We start from the raw sequence: 21,467 nt of genomic DNA, 5'->3' as shown, positions 1-21,467 counted from the left end.
TTCTGAAAATCAGCCTGATTTATATTACAAGTAATCAAGAAGTACAGCATGTTCAAAGAATCAACTGGGAATTTTGCATCTTTTGAGTTAATCCATTCATGCTCCAAGCTATTAACTCATGATGTAATTAACTGCTACCTCTATAACCTGATATGCTGTGCTACCAAGGAGCTTGCAAAACATGGAACCAACCCTTTCCCACCCCAATGTGTGCATCATGTTGGAAGCTATTGGTAGACTCCCTTTCTTCAAAGTCTACTGTATGGTGCAGAGATCCATAAGCACTGCTTTTTGATGGTGCTGTCTATTTTATGGGAAAATCTCGTAAATCTGGCTACCACAGTCTTAGCCTTCCAGAAGCTTTTGAACACTGAACTATTCAGGAGAGTTTACAATGGATAATAAGAAGTTCAGTAATTTTTCTTTATATTTAAGATTTCATGATTTTAATTATAATTTTAGCTTGATGGTTGTTTTAATTTTTAATGCTCTATTTTTCTTCTTCTTAATTAGTGTAAGTATTGAGAGTTTTCTCAGTTATGACACACAGTAAACAAATAAACAAAACCAAAGAATGAATTTCACAATTTGGACTGGATCATTACATAATTGATATTTCAGTCTTTGCTTAGTAAATCACTGAAAACTTGTTTTTATAAAAATTGCTATTACACTAAATATTATTATGCTAAACTGATTAACAAAAAATCAGAATAAATATATCAGACAATAATGTAATTTCCCAATGAATCATCACAATAAAAATAATGATAGAAGAAAAATGGAAAGAGGACTGGAAAGTAGGTTCTGGATCAAGAATCGTAGATTATTCTGGCATGGAACTTGCCTAAAAGAATCCTCATACAACACTGGAAGAAGAAATATATATCTTCGATTTGTCACATACACACATTCTATATCGTTATCAGTTAACATTTGAATTACTTGTTTCCTGAGAAAAAAGCAATAAGCTAAAATTTCTGGTTGGCAGAAGTCCTGTTTTGCCTGCAGAAGATTCCAGATTCTGAAAAAGAAAATCCTTGCTGAACTTTTGCATTGTTGCCTGCCAATTTTGATTTAAGCAACATAACCACAATCAACCCCCTGGGCAGCACGGAAATTACTTCAAGTTATAGATGCATGCAAGAAAAAAAATTAAGATCCCAATTTCCTCTTTTTAAGATAATGCTAGGGGAGCTATATTGCTATGTGTATAATGTGTGGGTATGAGAAAAGTATATTAATATATATGTGTATAGGAAAGAGATGGCTCCAAAAATGGTGTGCTGAGCACCAGGGGGGTTTTTCCTGATGACAAACAGCTAATTTTGCTGACAGCTGTTTTTTTGGCGGTGGATTCGAACAGCAACAACTAGGAATGACCAAAGATGACCTTCAATGACTATGGACCTACTTGGGAAGAGGAATCTCAATGATTCCAATTTTTGGTAGGAGCGGCTGGAGGATCAGATCTCCATCTTTTCCTTTTTGCTGTTTGTTTTATTATCACATTTTAAGTGCACATTTTGAAGTTTTATTTTTCATTTTCATATATTTCTTTTTCATATAAAGTAGGGTTTCTTTTATAAAATAAAAAAAATTATAATATAAAAAAGTAGATAGATGTCAGATCAAATTTGTTGGGTAAATAAAGGATGCAAATGATCAGGTCTTAGAAGAGGCCTGCCCTATCTGCAAGGTGAGCAGAGGGATATTTCACAGGCTGGAGGCAACAGCATAGAACACTTTCTTCTTGGACCCTACCAGTCAAAGTTCTTCAACTAATGGTGCCTGCAACATAGGTTCTTTACCTGACATGGTGGGATAGGCCATTGTAATGGGTCAAAACTGTTCCATAGGTAGTCTAGCCCCATACCATGTAAATAGTATCTGTAATGCAAGCTGGCATTAAAATATCATGGTCACCTCAAGCCTGCAGTCACTGTAGTGCTGAAAATGTGCCAAGTGGAAAGGATAAAAATGGGACTCACAGCAGCTTACTTACATGCCACAATGAACAGTTAACTATTTTCATTAATACATGCCATCTTTGGTTGTGTGGTTATGCTTTTTTTAATGTAAAATTATCCTTTTGATTTTCAAAGCATTTAATAATGTGTGCTTAATTTGATATATCACATAAGATGGATTGATTAATCACTAAGGGCCCATTTTAATTGGTGAGCCTATTTAGGAGCCTATTTATATTCTGGTGAGATTGTGTAATAGAGAATTTTAGTACTTAAAACCAAGTTCTCTGCTGATATATGCCATTTCTATCACTATTTATGTTTCAACAGACCAACTAGAAAATTCATAAAACCAGTATTAATCCCTCAGGAAATAAAGTTTTCAAAATTTGTTATAAGCTTAAAAGAAGCAAAGACTAATTTTAATTCTTACATTTTTGCATGACATTTTGGGAATTATAATAATCAGTAATTTTATTCTATCCTAAATTTTAAAGCAGGGGTCTTCAAACTTGACAGCTTTAAGACTTGTGGACTTCAACTCCCAGAATTCCTCCTCCAGTCATGTTAGAATAGAATAGAATAAAATAGACTAGACTAGACTAGAATAGAATAGAATAGAATAGAATAGAATAGAATAGAATAGAATAGAATAGAATAGAATACTTTATTGGCCAAGTCTCAGGAATTCTGGGAGTTGAAGTCCACAAACTTGCCAAGTTTGAAGACCCTTATTCTGAATCTAAAGGATATCTCTCAGGAGAAATACTAAGTTGTAATATATTTTATCCATGATTAATATCTATAATTTAATTCTATAATTTAATAGCCTTACATATTATTTATTTATTTATTTATTTGATTTATATTGCCGCCTATTCACCCATGGTGACTCAAGGCGGCTTACACAATGTAGAATCATATTTAAAACAAAGAATAAAAATAAAAACAAAAAGAACAAAAAGAATCAAATAAATTAGTAAAGTACAATAGATCAAAATTTGGGAAAACAAAAAACAAAAAAATAAATAAAAGCCAACTCCCACCCCCCCACCCCAACAACAGCGGGTCACACTAGCCATTTGATGAGTTCCATCCCTCTCTGGGTTCCCCAGCCCCGCTGGCATAAACCAGGTCTTCAGTGCCTTTCAGAATAGTATTAATGAGGGGGGCATTCTAATCTCTGGGGGAATGATGTTGCAGAGAGATGGAGCCACCACAGAGAAGGCCCTTCTTCTAGGTCCCACCCGGTGTATCTCCCTCAGGGGTGGGACCTGCAGCATGCCCTGCCTCCTCACTCTAATGGGTCAGACAGATGTCACTTGCAAGAGATGTTTCCTCAGATAACCCAGACCCAAGCCATGAAAGGCTTTAAAGGTAACAACCAGCACCTTGAATTGCACCTGGAAGCAAATTGGCAGCCAATGCAGCTCCTGCAGGAGAGGTGATACATGCACACACCGTGGTCTGCATAAAACCATGCGGGCAGCTGCATTTTGCACCAACTGGAACTTCCAGATGCTCTTTAAGGGCAGCCCCATGTAGAGCACATTGTAATAATCAAGACGGGAAGTGACCAGGGCATGAGTGACTGTAAGTAGGGACCGCTAATCCAGGAAAGGGTGTAACTGGTGCACAACCCGCAGTTGTGCAAAGGCCCTTCCGGCCATGACTGCCACCTACTCTTTGAGCAGGAGTCATCAGTCCAGGAAAACCCCTAGATTATGCACATGGTCTGTTTGGGGTAGTGCCACCCCATCCAAGACTAAAGGTGGTAATTCTCCCTGAACCAACGAACCCCAGACCCAGAGCCACTCAGTCTTACATGGGTTTAGTTTCAACCTGTTGCTCCCAATGCAGCCCCTAACAGCCCCCAGGCATTGCAAGAGGGAGGACACAGCAACACTTAACTCACCACGGGCCGAGACATACAGCTGAGTATCATCAGCATATTGGTGATACCTCAGTCCATGGTGACGGATGATCTCACCCAGTGGTTTCATATAAATGTTGAACAGGAGCGGAGAGAGTACCAAGCCTTGCATAACCCCGTAAAGCAGCGGACAAGAGTTGGATTTCTCCCCTCCTATTAACACTGACTGAAAGCAGCCGCAGAGGAAGGAAGTGAACCAAGACAGCACAAGGCCTCCCACTCCCATCCCCTGAAGCCATCCCAGGAAAATCCCATGGTCAATGGTATAAAAGCCGCCGAGAGGTCAAGTAGAGCAAGGATGGATGCACTACCCCCATCCCACTCCTGTCAGAGATCATCCAAAAGTGTAATCAATGCTGTTTCTGTCCCAAATCCAGGCCTGAGTGGTAGGGGTCGAGATAATCCGTTTCATTCAGAAACCTCTGGAGCTGCTGCGCAACCACCTTCTTAACAACCTTCCCAAAAAAGGTAAGATTGGAGACTGGTCGGAAATTATCCAACCGGGTGGAGTCAAGCGATGGCTTCTTAAGAAGATGGCAGACCACAGCCTCCTTAAAGTGCTTGGGCACTGTCCCCTCTTGTAGAGAACCATTAATCACCGCCAGAGTCCACCCGCCTGTCACCTCCTGGGAAGTTTTCACAAACCAGGAGGGACATGAGTCTAAAATACAGGTGCTTGCGCGCATACTCCCTAGGATCCTGTCCACTTTCTCAGGAGCAACAGGGTCAAACTGTTCCCAGATAACAGGGCAAGAACCTGCCTCAGAAGCTTCCACTGGATCAGCAACCACGTCGGCATCTAACTGGGAATGAAGTTGAACGATTTTGTCTTCCAGAAAATCCACAAATTCCTCAGCGCGCCCCTTCAGGTGGACCTCAATCTCCTCCTTCCCTAAGAGGAGACAGCTCATCTTAAAGAGGGTTGCTGGGTGATTATCTGCAGATGCAATTAGTGTGGAGAAGTATTTACACTTCACCTCACGAATCGCCACAAGGTAGGCCTTAGTAGCAGCTCTTACCCGTGTTCGATTGAGTTCATCTCCTGTCTTCCACCAGCACGCTCTAGATGTCTCCTCATGCGTTTCATCCCTCTCAGTTTCTCTGTATACCATGGGCCACAGAGAGGTCTATGAGTGAGGAGAGGTCACAAGGGTGCAATCCTATCCAGAGCCTCAATCACCTTCCTATTCCAAACAGTGACTAAGAGTTCGGCTGGACTGCATAATAGATCTGTAGTTATAACCCCCAGATCTTTCTGGAACCTATCTGGGTCCATAGTTGATGGGGGAGGACCAATCTAATAGGTCCTGGCTCCCTGCAGGGGGATGCAGCTTTTGAGAAACTCATTGCCACCAGACCGTGATCTGACCATGACAAGGGGACCAAGGACCAATTCCAGGTCACATAGACACTGCTCCGACAAGAACACCAAATTGGGAGTGTGACCTTTATTACTAGTCGGGCTCTGGATAATCTGGGACAGGCCCATGGAAGTCATGGTTTCTATAAAATATTGGGCTACCTCCAATCCCAACCCCAGAGAAGACAGGTTGAAATCCCCTAGAACTATAAGCCTGTGGAATTCCACTGCCAGTCCTGCGGTGAGGTCCAGGAGCCCAGGTAGGGAAACTGCCATGCAGCAGAGAGGCTGGTATAGCAGCAGCAATCCCACCTGATCCCTTGAGCCCAATCTAAGAAAAAGGATCTCACAGCCGAGGACTTGTTGAACAGTGCCTCTGGAGGCTACCAGAGATTCTCTGATAACAACAGCCACACCTTCTCCCCAGCCCTGAGGTCTAGACTGGTGCCATGCTTGATAACCCACTGGGCACATTTCTGCAAGAGGAACGCCTCCCTCTGAGCTCCGCCAAGTTTCAGTTATAGATCAGCCTTCTCTTCAAGGATCAAATCAGCAATAAGGCTAGCTTTATTGCAAGCTTATCTCACATTTAAAAGCAGCAGTCCAGGGCCACCACAGATCTGCTGACTAGGAAAATGATGTGAGTGCAATGGGGCAGAACATGAGATTGTTATTAAACACATAACATTCGTGTTATGGTGAAATATAAGGTTTCTCATGGCACTCAATCACCTCAAGAGGAAAACTTACTTAAATAGATAAGCCTACAAGATAAACAACTCTCCTCTAGTATTAGAATTATGCCCTCTGTAACAGGAAAACAAAAGATAGCTTAACTCTCACTGGACAAAATATAATGCAAGTCTAATTGTAAAACTTAAAAATAATACATTTCTCGCATTATAATCCTGTACATTTCAACTGGGAATTGACACATCAGTATAATCTAAAACTGTTATGACAACAGTATGACAACAGTATGATTTTATCAACTCTTTAAAAATCCTAGCCATCTATCCACATTCTGCTACTTTAATTTGATCACCTTGTATCATTTGTTACTATCTAACTTCTTTTATTTCTTCAACTCTCCAGATTTGGCCTAAGATTCCTAGAAAAGAGGCTGCCCATGAAAACCTTATAATAATAGAAAAGCCATATATTATATGTCTGTTGATCAATAAATCCCATAAAATTCAGGAGTCCTTAGTTCTATGTAGCATTACAAAATCCAGATTGAACTATAAATATGTTTCCTGTTGCAAGCATCATAGATCAGTACCTTGGACAGCTACATTGCTAACTCACTATTTGGGACTTTTGAAATGTTAAGAACACATGCAGAATGGCTACTGAGGGAAACTTATTTCTTTACAGAACTGAGAGCACCGTTCTAAACATATAACTGAGCTTATGCCATTCATCAGTTTTATTTGATAAGACTGACGGTTGGGATTGTTTGGAGCCAGAAGCAAACATATATATGGAGCTGAAAGCTCTAGTGCCTTGCTTTCTAACATATTAGCTTTCTGGTATGTTGGGTTCCTATACCAACTTTCTATAGGGTTTCAGTAAAGAGCCAACTCAGTTCAAAGTACATATTTTGTGGGGGAGGGTTTAATGACTAAGAGTTATCCAGGACATATCCTGCAGAATCATAGACTTTGGACACATATTATTTGAATGATTTGCCTTAACTTGATTTTAAACATGCACTTGTAAATACAATTAATAAGAACTGGAGAAAAAGACACAAGTTGTGTTATTTTAGTACAGGAGTGGACAACCTGAATTTCTTTAGCTTTGATGGACTTCAATTCCCAGCATCCCTCTGGACTGAGCAAATGGACGAAGAGATCCCAATTTCAGTCAACGTAGATTGCTTTTCGCCTCTCCACTTTAATTCTATACAGGTGAAAACAGAGGATTCCTTCAAACTTTTTCTTGAAACTAATTGTCGTGTAATTCTGTAACAAAATAAAGAGAAGGCTCAATTGCTAGTATGCCTAATATGGAAGATAACTCTCTTCTTGCATACTTTCATGACTTTTAAAAAATACGTGTCGGCCTAACCTAAAAATCGTAATCCCATGGAATTCCTCCTGGACTCACGCATGTTTTTTTAGGGGGGGGGGGGCTAAAAGAACAGTCAAGATGCGCTAGAAGTTACCACACTGATGCAAGCTAATTTTTAAGAAGTATACTTAAAACCGTAGTCTTCAAACTTGATCCTCCCAGTCTGTCGGATTGTGTCATGCGTGTTCCCATATCCGAGTCTTCTCGACGCCACCTCTCTTTAAGTACCCCCCTCTCTTTCTTCCCCATGATCCTCCCCTTCTCTTGCGCGCGCTCTCTCTCGATCTCTGCAAGTCGGATTCGTTTCTCTCCTCCTTCTTCTTGCAATTGTGTTCTTGAATTGCCTCCGCGTCAGGATTCCTGAACCAGCCACTATGGCTGACATAAAAACGGGCATCTTTGCGAAAAATGTTCAAAAGAGGCTGAACAGGGCACAGGAAAAGGTAAGCGAAGACAACTGCAACTGCTGGAGAAAAAGCGGAGTCTGCGCTTTGGGATTCCACGGCGATGAAGAAGCGTAGAAGTGCGAGGGGAAGGGGGTGGCAGGTTGCAACAGATCCTTCAGTAAATGCGAGGGATAGAAATCAGCACCCCGCGGATCCATTTGAGAAGAGCTGCACAACCAAGCCGAGCCAGAAGACATGCAGCGCTGCTACGGCGTTGCAAATGCAAACGCTGAGCGCTTTCATCGCGATCTCGGGCAAGGCCGCGGCTGCGGATGCCGGCGTGGATCAACGTCAGGCTTTCCATAACTAAGCTGCCGCCCTCGCCCGATTCGCTTTTTCGAGAATGGTTTGTACAGAGTGCATTATACCTGTATTAATTGGAGCTCTTACAAGATGGGGTGGAAGCCCGTTAGGGCGAGCGAGAACCAAGTATCTGAATTAATCAGAAGGACACGAGCATTTTAAGGGCTGTATTGAATCCCTCCCCGCGGGAAACTAAAAAGAAATATTCAAGGCCGTCTGACTTTTGTTGCCCCATTTGCTTCAATGCCTTGCAGGGCAGTTAAAGGTGACGTTGCGCACCATCAAAACCGCGTTCCCTGCTCGTGAACAGAACAGCACCCTTTGGAAAAATGGTTGAATTCGGGCTCAGTGGGCTGGGGAGCTGCGGCACAGAAATACTGGCGTGGACTTGATTCCTTGCTCGTTTGTGTGCCTGAAGTGCTCCCTGTATAAATAAATCTTGATAAAGAGATGGTGGACCGCGGAAAGATGCCCCCTCCCCAAGGAACTTTTAGTTAATACTTCGTCTATAATTACCGTGCTCCTCCCTCTTCTGTTGGCAAGCTGCCCTCATCAATAGTGTTATATAATATCCCTTGGCCCATTGAATGATTACCATATTCATGAACCCTTTTAATCGGAGGAAAGATGTAGGGAAGAGTTAGATTTAGACTGCCTTATACCTGTTCTATCATTAACTCAAGAATTATGTATTATTTCTTATCACAGAAAATCAAACAGTTGCAGTGTGCTGTTTTGCCTGGGCCAAAGGTTGGGCCTTGCTTTAATATTTAGTTTTGCTTTTGGGATCAGCTTGCTCAGAGTCAAATAATGTTTGCCAAGAGATAGTGGCTCCAGATTTTTGCAGCCTCTTGGCTCATGAAAAAAACTGTATATTCTGTGAGCTGTTTGTGTGCTCCATAGAAAACACTTTTGATCCTTTTCATTAATAATAAGACCCCTAGAGATATATGACTTGGCTACCTTATGGAGATAGTCTTGCTAAGACCATCTATTTTTTATTTGGGAAAGACATTGGGCCATTCTGTCTTACACTTCCCACTTTCCTTTTCCAGCATTCTGGTGCTTTGATAATATTGCAGCTGCTATCAAAGGATTTTGATAATCTGCAGCTTGGAAGGAGGATTGGAACTATAGTTGTCTCTGCATAAATAAAGATTCAGTTCTCCCTAAGCCCCATCTTTATGTGACCATTTCACTAGATTATAAGAGGATTATGTTTCTTTTAATAACAGCCCAAGCTTAATGTAAAGTTATTTGATCTCCTGGCTGCATTCATCTAGAAACTAAAGCAGCATTGATCAGAGAGGTCTTCTCTAAATGGCTTCTGTCACTAATCCACAATGGCCACCAAACACCCCATATTCCAGTGTTTTATCAAACATTGCCAAGTTTTATCAAAACTATTGCCAGGTTTTTATTCAAAATTCAGAGTTCTGGCTGTTTAAAATATATTAAAAGGAAACAAAATCCACATTACTCAGGTTCCTAATGATTTGCAACTGAAACTGCAGCAGTTCTAATTCTTAGGAACAATGGACCAATAGAGACAAATAAGAGATGATAGAAATGGGGTATAAAAGATTCTGGTAGAAACATGAGATGGAAGAATGGGTGGGCTTTGGTCTTATATTCAGGGAAATCAACTTTTGATGTTTTGCCATATTTAAAAGCAGTGCTTTTTCTCTTAGTAAGACAGAATAGTTTCCTGTAGGTCTGAATTAAATAGCTCAGGTATATGGTGACTGAATAACTCTGCAGAGTTATTGGAATACATTTTGCAATCTGAAATATACCGTATTTGCCGGCGTATAAGACGACTTTTTTGCCCTAAAAAACATGCCTCCAACTGGGGGGGTCGTCTTATACGCCGGGTGCGTCACGTGTGGCCAGTCAGGGCTCCTCCCTGCAACCGAAGCCCTGAGGAGACACTTGGCTTCAGGCGCTCCCGTCTTCCCTTTGCTTTCAAAGGTAAAGCGAATTATTTTACAAAGCCTCCCCTGCCCGAGAGGGCAACCCAATAACGTGGGAAGCTAATTTCCTGGGGCCTCTTCCGTTCCTCCCGACCTCCCTACACTGCGCGCCTCTGACGCGCCGGTCCCTTCAGCCCAGCGACCTTTTCCACCTCAAAGAAAGGCCAGGCGGGAGCAGCTCCAGCGGAAACAGCCACCATCCTTAGCCAGCCGCGCGGGAGAAGCGGGCGAGGTTAGCGCCCGCCAGCCCGTCCTTCCTGCCTTTGGAGGCACCTGCACGGAGCGCCTCCAGCGGCTCAGTTTCCCCTACCGGCGGGTCCTCCTTTCATGCGGAGGGCTGCGGGGAAGGCGCTCGCCCGAGAGGATCTCTCCCTCTCTCCCCCAAGGTCAACATCTGCGCTGCAGAGGAGAGGCTGCAGCCGGTTCCTCCTGCTTGCTGAGTGGTGGGGAAGCCGCGGCCCGCCCGTGCGAGTTGCACGAGGGGCAGGAGGAGGCACGCACACACCCGCGGCTCACTTTCCCAGCTCTGCCCAACCCTTATGGCTCTGGCGCGGCCCTGGCAGGATGAGCGGAGGGTCCAGCGGGGAGGTGCTCGCTGCCCGCCAGGGCCGCGCCAGAGCCATAAGGGTTGGGCAGAGCTGGGAAAGTGAGCCGCGGGTGTGTGCGTGCCTCCTCCTGCCCCTCGTTGCCAAATCTCGCACGGGCGGGCCGCGGCTTCCCCACCACTCAGCAAGCAGGAGGAACCGGCTGCAGCCCTCTCCTCTGCAGCGCAGATGTTGACCTTGTGGGGAGAGAGAGGGAGAGATCCTCTCGGGCGAGCGCCTTCCCCCGCAGCCCTCCGCATGAAAGGAGGACCCGCCGGTAGGGGAAACTGAGCCGCGGAGGCACTCCGTGCAGGTGCCTCCAAAGGCAGGAAGGACGGGCTGGCGGGCGCTAACCTCGCCCGTTCTCCCTGCGTCGGGCTAAGGGTGGTGGCTGTTTCCGCTGCGAGCGGCTCCCGCCTGGCCTTTCTTTGAGGTGGAAAAGGTCGCTGGGCTGAAGGGACCGGCGCGTCAGAGGCGCGCAGTGTAGGAGGTCGGGGAGGAATGGAAGAGGCACCGGAAATTAGCTTCCCACGTTGGGTTGGGCTGCCCTCTCGGGCAGGGGAGGCTTTGTAAAATAATTCGCTTTACCTTTGAAAGCAAAGGGAAGACGGGCGGCAGCAAGGGAGAAGGGAAAGCAACGGTGGAAGGTCTCCCGATATGAAGTTCCCCACCAACGCAGGCAGCACCATATCTGGGCATGCAACAAAAGTACTTCCTAAGAGGCCGGACTCCGCTGGCACCGCCTCCAAGTGGGGGGGTCGTCTTATACGGCAAGTATATAACAAACTCTATATTTTGAGTGGAAATGTTGGGGGGTCGTCTTATACGCCCAGTCGTCTTATACGCCGGCAAATACGGTACTTTTTTAAAAAATGATACTTGTTTAAAACCTAGCAAACCCACAAAACGAGAGTGTTAAAATCCTCTCCTTGCCTCACAGTTGTCCTCAAGACTGTTAAGATTAATCTTCAAAAAGTTTGTTTGAATTCTAATGTGTGGGCTCCACAATGCAATCCTTTTTGACTCTAAACTCTTCAATATTAATACATAGTCAATGCTGACTATTTCATATTGGATCTGCAATTTGATGTAGGTACAGATGCTCCATAAACAAGGAAAATCAAGCCACCATCCACATATATTCTATGGTGGTGTGAATGCTTGATTACTATAATCACACAGGCTTCCACATTCAATTATTGATATCTTTAGAGAAGGCTGGAGGGCAAGGGTGGGATTCTACCGGTTCTGTCCACTTCTGTAGAACTGATTGCTCTGAAGAGCAGCAATCAGAGAGCATACATAGAACCAGTTCTATGTCTGCTGCTGTTCTGGCCCACCCGCCTGCCTGGGCTCTTACCTGACCTTTATTTCCTGTGTTTTCAACTGCAGCTGCTTTGTGTGACATAGCTGTGGTTGAAAAGGCAGGAAAAAAGGGCTTTTCCAACCACTGTGCACTTGCACTGCTCAACTGTCCGGGCAGCTCAGCAGGTTGTAAATTGAACTCGCGCTTGTGCGCGCATGCACGCACAACACAGCAACAGAACCGGTTGTTATATCGGTCGGGCCCCATCCCTGCTGGAGGGCTGCTGCCACTAAATAAATAAATAAATAAATATAAACATTCCTGCATTAGGTTCAAATGACAGTTGATTGGATCCAAGATCTATGGAAATCAATGGAAAATTAGTGTGATATTGTTTTCCCTGATCCATTAATAGCAAACTTAAGTCAGTATGCAACTTATTTGATGGTTTTATAGACCAGCTAAGCTAATCATGATTTGTTGACTGAACTGTAACAATCTAGTTCCTACATAATGTGATATTCTAGATTTAAAACCAAAGAAACCACATCATGGCTGTGTGTATATGTGGGCATTTGTGTGTATGTTGTTATGAGTAAGTACCTAGAAATTAAGTCATTGATGGAGCTTGTTTAGGATTTGTTTTGCAACTTTTTTTTTTAGTTGAGTGTTTGTATTTCCAACTTATTTATTCATTTTCTATTTGGTTATTTTTTTTGTTCTGTTTTGTTCTGTTTGTGAGTTGCCCAGAGTCCTTTGAGAATCTGGCAATGCCTAAATTGGAAAAATAGAGATGAGTGGATAGAGTAGAATATAGAACAGAATAGTATGGAGCTGGAAGGGGCTTTGGAGGTTTTCTAGTCCAGCCCCCTGCTCAAGCAGGAGAATATATACCATTTCAAACAAGTAACGGTATAGTCTCTTCTTAAAAACCTCATGTAATGGAATGCCCATGAATGAGCTACACAACTTTATTTTGGGAAGGAGGAATCAAGAGAAGAAATTATTGCAATCTTCAAAGATCTGTAAAAATTATTATGTAGAAAGTGGAATAATCCTGTTCTCCATTTCACCAAAAAACAAAAGTGATCATTAATTGAAACGAGATATTAGTTAAATGTTTAGCTCATTCCTAATAGCAAACATTGTTTGAGATAGAAACAGCCTGCCTGAGAAGATGATGAGCTCTTTTTGAGATGTTTAAGCATTCAGCTTAATGAGATGCTGAATCTGTGCCCAGATCCTACATTATTTGAGAGTTAAGCAAGATAAACAGCACAATCAGCTATGATGTATTTATGTTCATACAGTAGAGTTCAATATTTTAAGATGGATTACAGCATAAAAAAACAATCAGATCCAAACACAGTTTTAACATCTCCCCCTTATTTTAAAAACAAAACCTAGACCAGTAAACTCTTTGAAAGAGGAAAAAGCCAGAGCACAAGAAAATCAGACCAAGTGCAGACAGATTCTTCCTGCCTCCCCTTTAGCTGGAAATTATTCTTTTACAAAACCATGTGAAGAGATTGGAAAACATTATTTTTACTAGCACATTTCTTTACAACACTAAAAGGCCATCCACTCATTTATACCATGAATCCAGTATTTCTATGTTAAAGACTTCCTTTTCACAAGCAACAAATGCCAAGTCTAGAAGACCCTGCCAACACTCCTTTTCCTATACTTGTAAACAGACATAAGGTCTCATTCTGCCTGTTTTTAATGCTCATTCATGAGTGGCATAGCTAATATAGAACAAAATGATACTACCGCATCATCAGCATCAGAGTTAGGGTATGCAGACGTACAAACATTCTTAGAAAAAAAATTTTTTTTTAAAGAAAAATGTGATCATGATGTACTGATGACATACCTGCTTTCTTGGTGAGATAGTTTTATAATATGTATGTTAGTTGACTGTCATTATTTCTAATTGTTTCATCTGGCAGGTAAGAAGGGAACAATGGTTTTTTTTTTAAAGAATTTTTATTTTTAAAAACAAACATACACATACAAAACATAAAAACATAGAATCATTTTCTATTTTATATACATACAGTATGTCAGTTGGTTACAAATCTTTTGTACTATTCTTTTGTAGTCATTTACTCACAATGGAACAATGGTATTTATATACTCCCTTATCTTATGTTTGTGTATCTGTGTCTTTGAGGCGAGATGGATTACTAACATCTGCGTAGAATAATGCCTACTGGTTTTTTTGGCAAGATTTCAGAAGTGATTGCCACTGCCACCTTCTTAGGGCTGAGAGACAGTGACTGGCCCAAGGTGACCCAGCTATTAAAATGGGTCTTGAAGTAATAGTCTCCTAGCTTTTAGCCTGATGCCTTAACTAGAACTCAAACTAATTTAATTCATTCTTTGCATCTATCTTTACACAAAAGGAAAAACAATCCAATCTATCAAAAGATTGATTATGAATACAAGTCAAAATAGTTGTTGTAATGACGAGGCAGTCGAGTTGTTTGATCATGAACAACTGAATTATGATGATCGTTATTGGAGTATAGTCTTGCATTTATATACATTTTTAGTTATCCTCCATCATTGGTTAACTTTGGTTACTGCTTAACTTTCGTTACTGTTTAGTACAGTAATCCATACAATTAATTATCTCTAGTTAAAGTCTAACATATGTTTACTTCTCCTTTCGAATCCTCCTTTATCCATAGATTAGTGACTTTGTTTGCCTGAGTTGTATTTGCTTGGAAACATTCTTTATCTGAGGTTTGCCATCCAAGATTGGAACATTCCTGCAATTACAACTCTACATATCCTCGTTTTTTTATTTTAAATGGAGGATTCAAAGATTTATGAATGTATCACAATTGTAGAGGGTTAAGAGAGGGGGAAAGTGGGACGAAACAATGCGAATAAATTTGGAATACATTGAATAAAACAACAGGTTGCAATTAGCACAATAATAATAATTATAGCATAAAAGAAAAACTGTCTAAGCCAAGACCAATCAGGGAGCCAATTAGTTAGCCACTCAAAAGGTGAGTAATGAGCATGGATATTATTTTGAATGTATGATTGTAAATTGGCAAGCTCATCCTCAATAGTTTTATTCAAAGAATGAAAATGCACAGCACATCCACGGCGTCCAACTAACGTACAGAACCCTCCCTGACGGGCTAAAAGATAGTCTATGGCAAAACGCTGCTGTAAGACATCTTGATTTAAGTCTTCTATTTCATGCTGCAAATCACAAATAATAGCAGCAGTAGCATTGATGGATTTTTCAAGTCTGCAGGTGAGACCAAGAATAGATCATCTGTTTTGAGCAATTATGCCAGGATAAGAGCCTAGAGTAAGGACTCCTGTAACGGCCCCTGCCAATGCACGGCCAAATGTAGAACCAGAAGACAATTGTGTGTCAATAATGACTTCATCATTACATGTAGGCCCCAGAGAGGAATGCCGCTGTCCAGTTGATGGGAGCGTACCTATTTGAACAGGTAGAGTAAAATAACCTATAGTTGCACATTGATAATTCTGAGGATGAACATTAGTAGCATATTTATCAAAAAGAACCACATATTAGGATCCTTAAGCTGCCAACCAGCGCATATCGATCCTGTATTAGATTGATCAGAGGCATTAAAAATAGGAAAATTGTCAGGATACATATCAGGAGCTATATTAATTCCATGCAAAGAAGAATTAAAGGTACTTGACAACCAATAGTAGTCAGAACAATAACTATAATTCCCTAGCTTTTTTAATATGTGCTGAGCAGCATCATAATCAGACCAATTATGAAGCCAAGTGTGTTTAGTGTAACAACAGAAACACAGACCCCTTGTAAATTGACTAACTTTCAAGTAATGCCAGTGGACAGAATTCAATTGCATAGGGGGTGTAGAAAATAGCCAGGAGTGTGAAATAGATTGTAGTTGTGAGACAATAAATGTAGAAGACATGATCAAGTTAGGGGTAAAAGAAATTTGACCAAATGCCATTGGGGGCTCATAGTATAAAGTAATATTTGTGCCATGGGTCATAAACATGTATTGGGCATGACGAACCCACAAATTAGGGTTAAGACAAACCACAGAAGTGTCATTTTGAGCAGAAACATCATTAACCATAAACAAGAAAATACAAAGTAAAATGGTAACAGAGTTAGCAGTAATAATAGCAAAAACAGCAGCAACAAGATTTTCAGGAGTCTGAGGTAATGAGGCCTGTTGCAGTTGTTGTTGAGCTTGATATGTAGTAGATTTAACCTGGCCTCAAGTGATGGGTTGCGGGCGCGTCGACCTTGGAAGACGGACTTCCGTGTTCAGATGAAGATTGAAATCTGGAATCAGGTTGTGAAGGCCCTGATGCCATGCCATGCTACGGATGAACACAGCGCGCTGGAACCCACACTGCTTGTCGAGTAGAAGGATATTCCACGGCGGTGTAACCGCGACCCCAGGTGATCAGTGGTGTAGGGCCTTTCCAGATTGGATCTGGAGCTTGGCGATACTTTACCAAAGGCCTTGCTAAAGATTCAGTAGTTTGAAAATGCAAATTAACAGGTGAGTCTGCAAGAGAATCTAAAAAGGTCAAGTATATAATGCTACAGCAATGAGATTTTGAATCTTTCGCAGATGGTAAGGGCCAGACTCAGTTTGTAATTGTTTCTGAAGCAATGCCTTAAAAGTACGATGAGCTCGCTCAACTATAGCTTGACCCTGAGAATTGTAAGGAATTCCGTGCACTAAAGTAATATTCCATTTCTGACAAAAGGTTTGAAGTTCCTTACTAATATAAGCGGGGCAGTTGTCAGTTTTAAACTGAGAAGGCCGACCCATGACAGCAAAAGAGGATAGGCAATGAGAAATAACATCTGAAGTACGTTCATGTTTTGAAGCAGTAACCCAAAGGAAGTGTGAATGAGTGTCAATAGACATATGAAGATAACAATATGGCTTAAAGGTTGAAAATTGAGTTACATCCATTTGCCAAATTTGATTAGCTTGGGTTCCTCGTGAGCTGACACCCACTGGAAAGGGAACTGCCAGTTGCTGACAAGCTGGACAAGCACGGACAATATCCCCGGCTTGAGATAATGAAATTTTAAATTGCTTTGCAAGCGATTTGGCATTTTGATGAAAATAAGAATGACTGGCAATAGGATCAGCAAACAAAGACGCAACATCCTTTAAGGATTCATCTGCCTTCTGATTCCTTCAGTCAAGGCATTAGTAAAGGGAGTATGACTTCGCATGTGTTCTACATACAAAGAATACAAGCGAGTTTCCAAACTATTCTTTAAAGATAAAAACAAGGATAACAAATTCTTATCCAAAGAGAGAGCACAATAAGAAAAGGGAAGAGATTGCATAGCTAAATACACATATTGAGTATCAACGAACAAATTAATAGGTTGGTCATTGAACAATCGTAAAGCCAAAATCACAGCAGCCAGCTCAGCATGTTGAGCTGAAGTCTGCGTGGCGGTAAATTTAGAATACCATTGTTGTTGAATCTGCCAGACAACCACACCCCTTGTAGATGATCCATCTGTAAAGACTGTAAAAGCTTTAGAAATAGGATTTCGCACAAAAATGGAAGAAAAGGCCGGATTTAAAGTAGTAGTAACCACTATTCTAGGAACCTTGGGTAAAGAATACAAGTTTCCCACATATTGAGAAAAGGCTATCTGATATGATTCTGAAATCATCATCAAATGCTCATGTTCAACTTTTGTACGAGTGAAAGCTATGCTAATGAGATCCTGTCCTGTAAGATGTAAGGCTCGTTTACAACCTTTAATAATCAAATCCTCTAATGCTGATTGATAAGGATAAATGTTTCTAGATGGAGTAGCTGACAGATTAATCCATTCATGAATGTTGACCGCTTGTGGGGACGCATTAGAATAAAGACATCCCGTGGGTAAGGGTGTAGTGGGAAGAATAGCTAAGCAAAGTCCTATTGTTAAGGATGTTATCCTGTCCACATATCGATGCTTAAACTTATTCAATATTTCTTGAAGGCATTTTCTTTGAAGATCAGTTAATACAACTAGATCTCCTGGTGATTGTGCTCCCTTCAAAGACTGAAATAAGGGCAACATATCACCAGATGTAATGTAGAAGAATGGGCGTGCCCAATTAATAATGCCAAGTAATTTTTGCCTTTGTACTAATGTATATGATTTCTGTACTTGTAATTCAGGAAGAATTGGAATGGAGGAATTGTGCAACATTCTATGTCCTAAGTAGGTATAAGGTTCTAGCTTTTGAATTTTGTCTGAGGCTATTCCCCATTTTTCTTTTTTATAACAAAAACAGGAGTATTCCAAGGACTAGTAGAAGGTTCTATATGACCAGCAGCCAATTGTTCTTGAATCAATTGTTGTAAAGCAGCGAGTTTTTCCCTTGATAATGGCCATTGTTCCACCCAAACCAGCGTAGAACAGAGCCATTTAAGAGGAAGAGCCATCATCAAGAATCAAATGGGCATTAAGAAGAGAAAGGATATCACGGCCCCAAATATTAGTATTAATATCTAGAATATATGGTTGTAGGAAAAAGGACTTACCAGAAGATGTTGTAACATTAATTTCTTGAACACTCTGCCAAGCAGCTGTAGAACCTCCTATTCCCCACAATGAAGAAACTGTCATTTTTGGCTACTGTACTGGCCATTGTAAAGAGGAGATGACAGTAACATTGTCTCCAGTATCCAATAACCCTTGAAATGGTTGCTTATTAAGGAAGAGCATTAACAAAGGACGAGAGGAGTTCAGCTGATGAAGTAAGCCTACAGATAAAGAAGTTGATCCAAATCCTGCATCCCCACGATTACCTATACCAGGAGATGGAATTTCATACGGAAGAAGAAGCAATTGAACAACAGAAGAATTACAAGGAAGAACTTGAAGATTCACCCAAATCTGAATCATGAGGATACCAGTGTAATCTGAATCTTACCCCAGGCACAACAAAATAGCCCTTTTTGTGTGCAGAAGAACAAGGCAAAATTAAGCCAACTAATCCCGAAGGAAGAGGACCTTTAAATTGAGATGGAACTGTTAGGGATATACACCCTAGCAGAATCTGCACGGCAGTCAGGCAGGCAGGCAAATATGTGAGACAAACGTTTTTGTAGCTTACACTCAGTAAAACAGATACACTGTGCTAGTTAAATAGTTTATTCCAGTAAGATTTTTAGCATAGTCAAACAGTCCATATATCATTCACAAGTTCAGTCCGTCCGGGGATTATTCAGTTGCAAAGTCCAGTGTCGAAAAAGAGATCAGTAAACTTACAATATCAGTCCAATAATATATCTCTTCGCAGTAGAGATATGAAGTAATCAAACCTCTTTTCTTCCTTCAGCAACAGCAGAGAACACGCAGTTAACAATCCATCATCGTCAGCAAGCAATCCAGTAAGCCAGCATTCAATCTAGTTCTCTTGCTCCCTCTTATGGCGATTTTACAACCGCACCCAAAATTACATGTTTTACAGTTAAAGTGACACACACTTAAACTCGCTATCATAATCTATATATATTATTTTACCCAAACCACGTTAGGTAACCTATGTTATTCCTAACAGGAACTATTTTAACTTCCATGGGAAATTTAAACTCAATTTCCTCTTGAGTGATTAAATCAATCCCAGCACTACCGGCTGTGGCTGGGAAGGAGTGAGAAAGACTGCTGGAGGAGTCAGAGTGATGAGAAAGGCACGCTTTGGATTCTGGGTGGGTGCCACACCCATTGGCAAGTTTCCCGACTGAAACTGACTTTGATTGGCCCAATGAAATCCCTTTTTACAAATAGGGCACTTCTTAGAAGGACGATTCTGAGGCATAGAAGGTGTAGAATGACAGTCCTTCTGAAAGTGGCCAGGCTTCTTACACTTAAAACAGTTATTAATTGGTTGCTGTCCTTTCTGAATAGCAGCTGCTAACATATGCATTTTATAAGTTTGTGATCCAATATCCTGGCAGACTCGCAGCATATCTGCCAGAGTGTAATGAGCAGTAGCCTTTAACAGCTGTAAAGCTCTTTTACAATCTGCATTAGCATTTTCAATAGCTAACTGGCGAAGAAGTTCACCAGCAGCTTCCTGATGATCAAACTGCTGTCCAATTGCTTTGGATAGACGCTCAACAAAGTCAGCATAAGGCTCATTGGCATTCTGTCAAATGTTTGAAAAATTTGCTCTAGGTTCTCCAGCTTGGGGTACCTTAAGAAAAGCATGAAAGGCACATTCAGAAACAATAGTTAACGTAGCTGGAGGAAGAACAACTTGAGTAGGAATTGTATCAAATGGTCCAGAACCAAATAGCTGCTCAACTGTATATGCTCCTCCCCCTCCTAAAGCAGCAGCTTGAGCATGTCTCATATATTCACTCTCCCAAACCACCTGTTGCATGGATGTTAAAATCATGCAAAATATTTGCTTCCAATCTTCAGGGATCATTGTATAACCATTTTTTATTCCTTCTACAAGTCCTCTTGTAAAATTACCACTAATCCCATAGTCTGTAACTGCCTTTTTTTAACTCTCTTAAGATCTGATAAGGCAGCCCTCCCATTCTGCTACTTGCAGTCCAAGCTGTGGCCCCTGACCAGGACGATATTGTACTGGACAAACAGACAGTAATTCTGCAAGTTCTGTTCCTGAGACAGAGGCATCCCTTTTACAAGTCCATTTTCTGAAAAGAAAACTGAACAATAGAGTCAGGAGGGTTTTGCCCTGTATTTGCAGGAGCTGAGGGAATTGAAGACATATATTCAGGTGAAGAAGGGGGACAAATGACAGCATTAGTATAACGTGAAGGTGGAGGTGTTAAAAGAGAAAGTTCATTGTGACCAAATGTTTCAATTGCATGCCTACATAAATGCCACACATGCAAAACTTCTACTTTTGCTCGAGGTTCAGTATGCATTGTTTTCCCAATACGTTCCCAATCAGTTAATTTTAAAGACCCCTTTTCTGGGTACCATAGGCACTGAGCTGCAATCTCCTGGACCAGCCTTAAAAGATTTCTCTGTGGTACCTCGGTATTATTTTTCTTCAACAAATAGCCTAATTCATCTACATGCTTCCTTTGTTCCTCGGAAAGTGAAGACCCCATACTTACAGAAACCAAAAGGTTGAAGAAACCACAAAGTGTTGAAAGTGCACCAAATCCTTGCCGGACAAAGTAAGAGGGTCCCTGTTCAAGCGCCACTTGTTGTAATGATGAGGCAGTCGAGTTGTTTGATCATGAACAACTGAATTATGATTATCTTTATTGGAGTATAGTCTTGCATTTATATATATTTTTAGTTATCCGTCATCATTGGTTAACTTTGGTTACTGTTTAACTTTTGTTACTGTTTAGTACAGTAATCCATACAATTAATTATCTCTAGTTAAAGTCTAACATATGTTTACTTCCCCTCTCTAATCCTCCTTTATCCATAGATTAGTGACTTTGTTTGCCTGAGTTGTATTTGCTTGGAAACATTCTTTATCTGAGGTTTGCCATCCG

The 21,467-nt window shown here is 41.3% G+C and overlaps 2 protein-coding genes across 4 annotated transcripts in view; one reads left to right on the top strand and one right to left on the bottom strand.

Annotated features, from left to right (window-relative positions):
• Nucleotides 1-4,253: 4,253 nt before the first annotated feature.
• Nucleotides 4,254-7,588, bottom strand: LOC148128915 (uncharacterized). The gene is given in 6 exon segments (XM_087945886.1): nt 4,254-4,963; nt 4,966-5,030; nt 5,147-5,293; nt 5,295-5,787; nt 5,790-5,840; nt 7,489-7,588. Coding segments are annotated over 6 exon segments (1,566 nt in total).
• The window catches only part of AMPH (amphiphysin), a 172,244-nt gene continuing 158,339 nt past the window's right edge, over nt 7,563-21,467 (top strand). The window contains exon 1 of one of the 3 annotated variants that reach the window (XM_087947664.1): nt 7,563-7,782. In XM_087947664.1, the coding sequence (XP_087803790.1) occupies nt 7,714-7,782 (69 nt within the window). In that variant the 5' untranslated portion in view covers nt 7,563-7,713. Of the gene's footprint in view, nt 7,783-8,044; nt 8,132-21,467 lie in introns of those variants that run through there. The other 2 variants (XM_026674838.2, XM_087947665.1) reach the window with 2 other exon arrangements.

The sequence above is a fragment of the Notechis scutatus genome, chromosome Z, assembly GCF_049901735.1.
Source record: "Notechis scutatus isolate UNSWTSFEM ecotype Mainland chromosome Z, rNotScu1.2, whole genome shotgun sequence".
Classification (NCBI taxonomy): domain Eukaryota; kingdom Metazoa; phylum Chordata; class Lepidosauria; order Squamata; family Elapidae; genus Notechis; species Notechis scutatus.
This window is presented reverse-complemented; position numbering and strand designations above follow the sequence as displayed.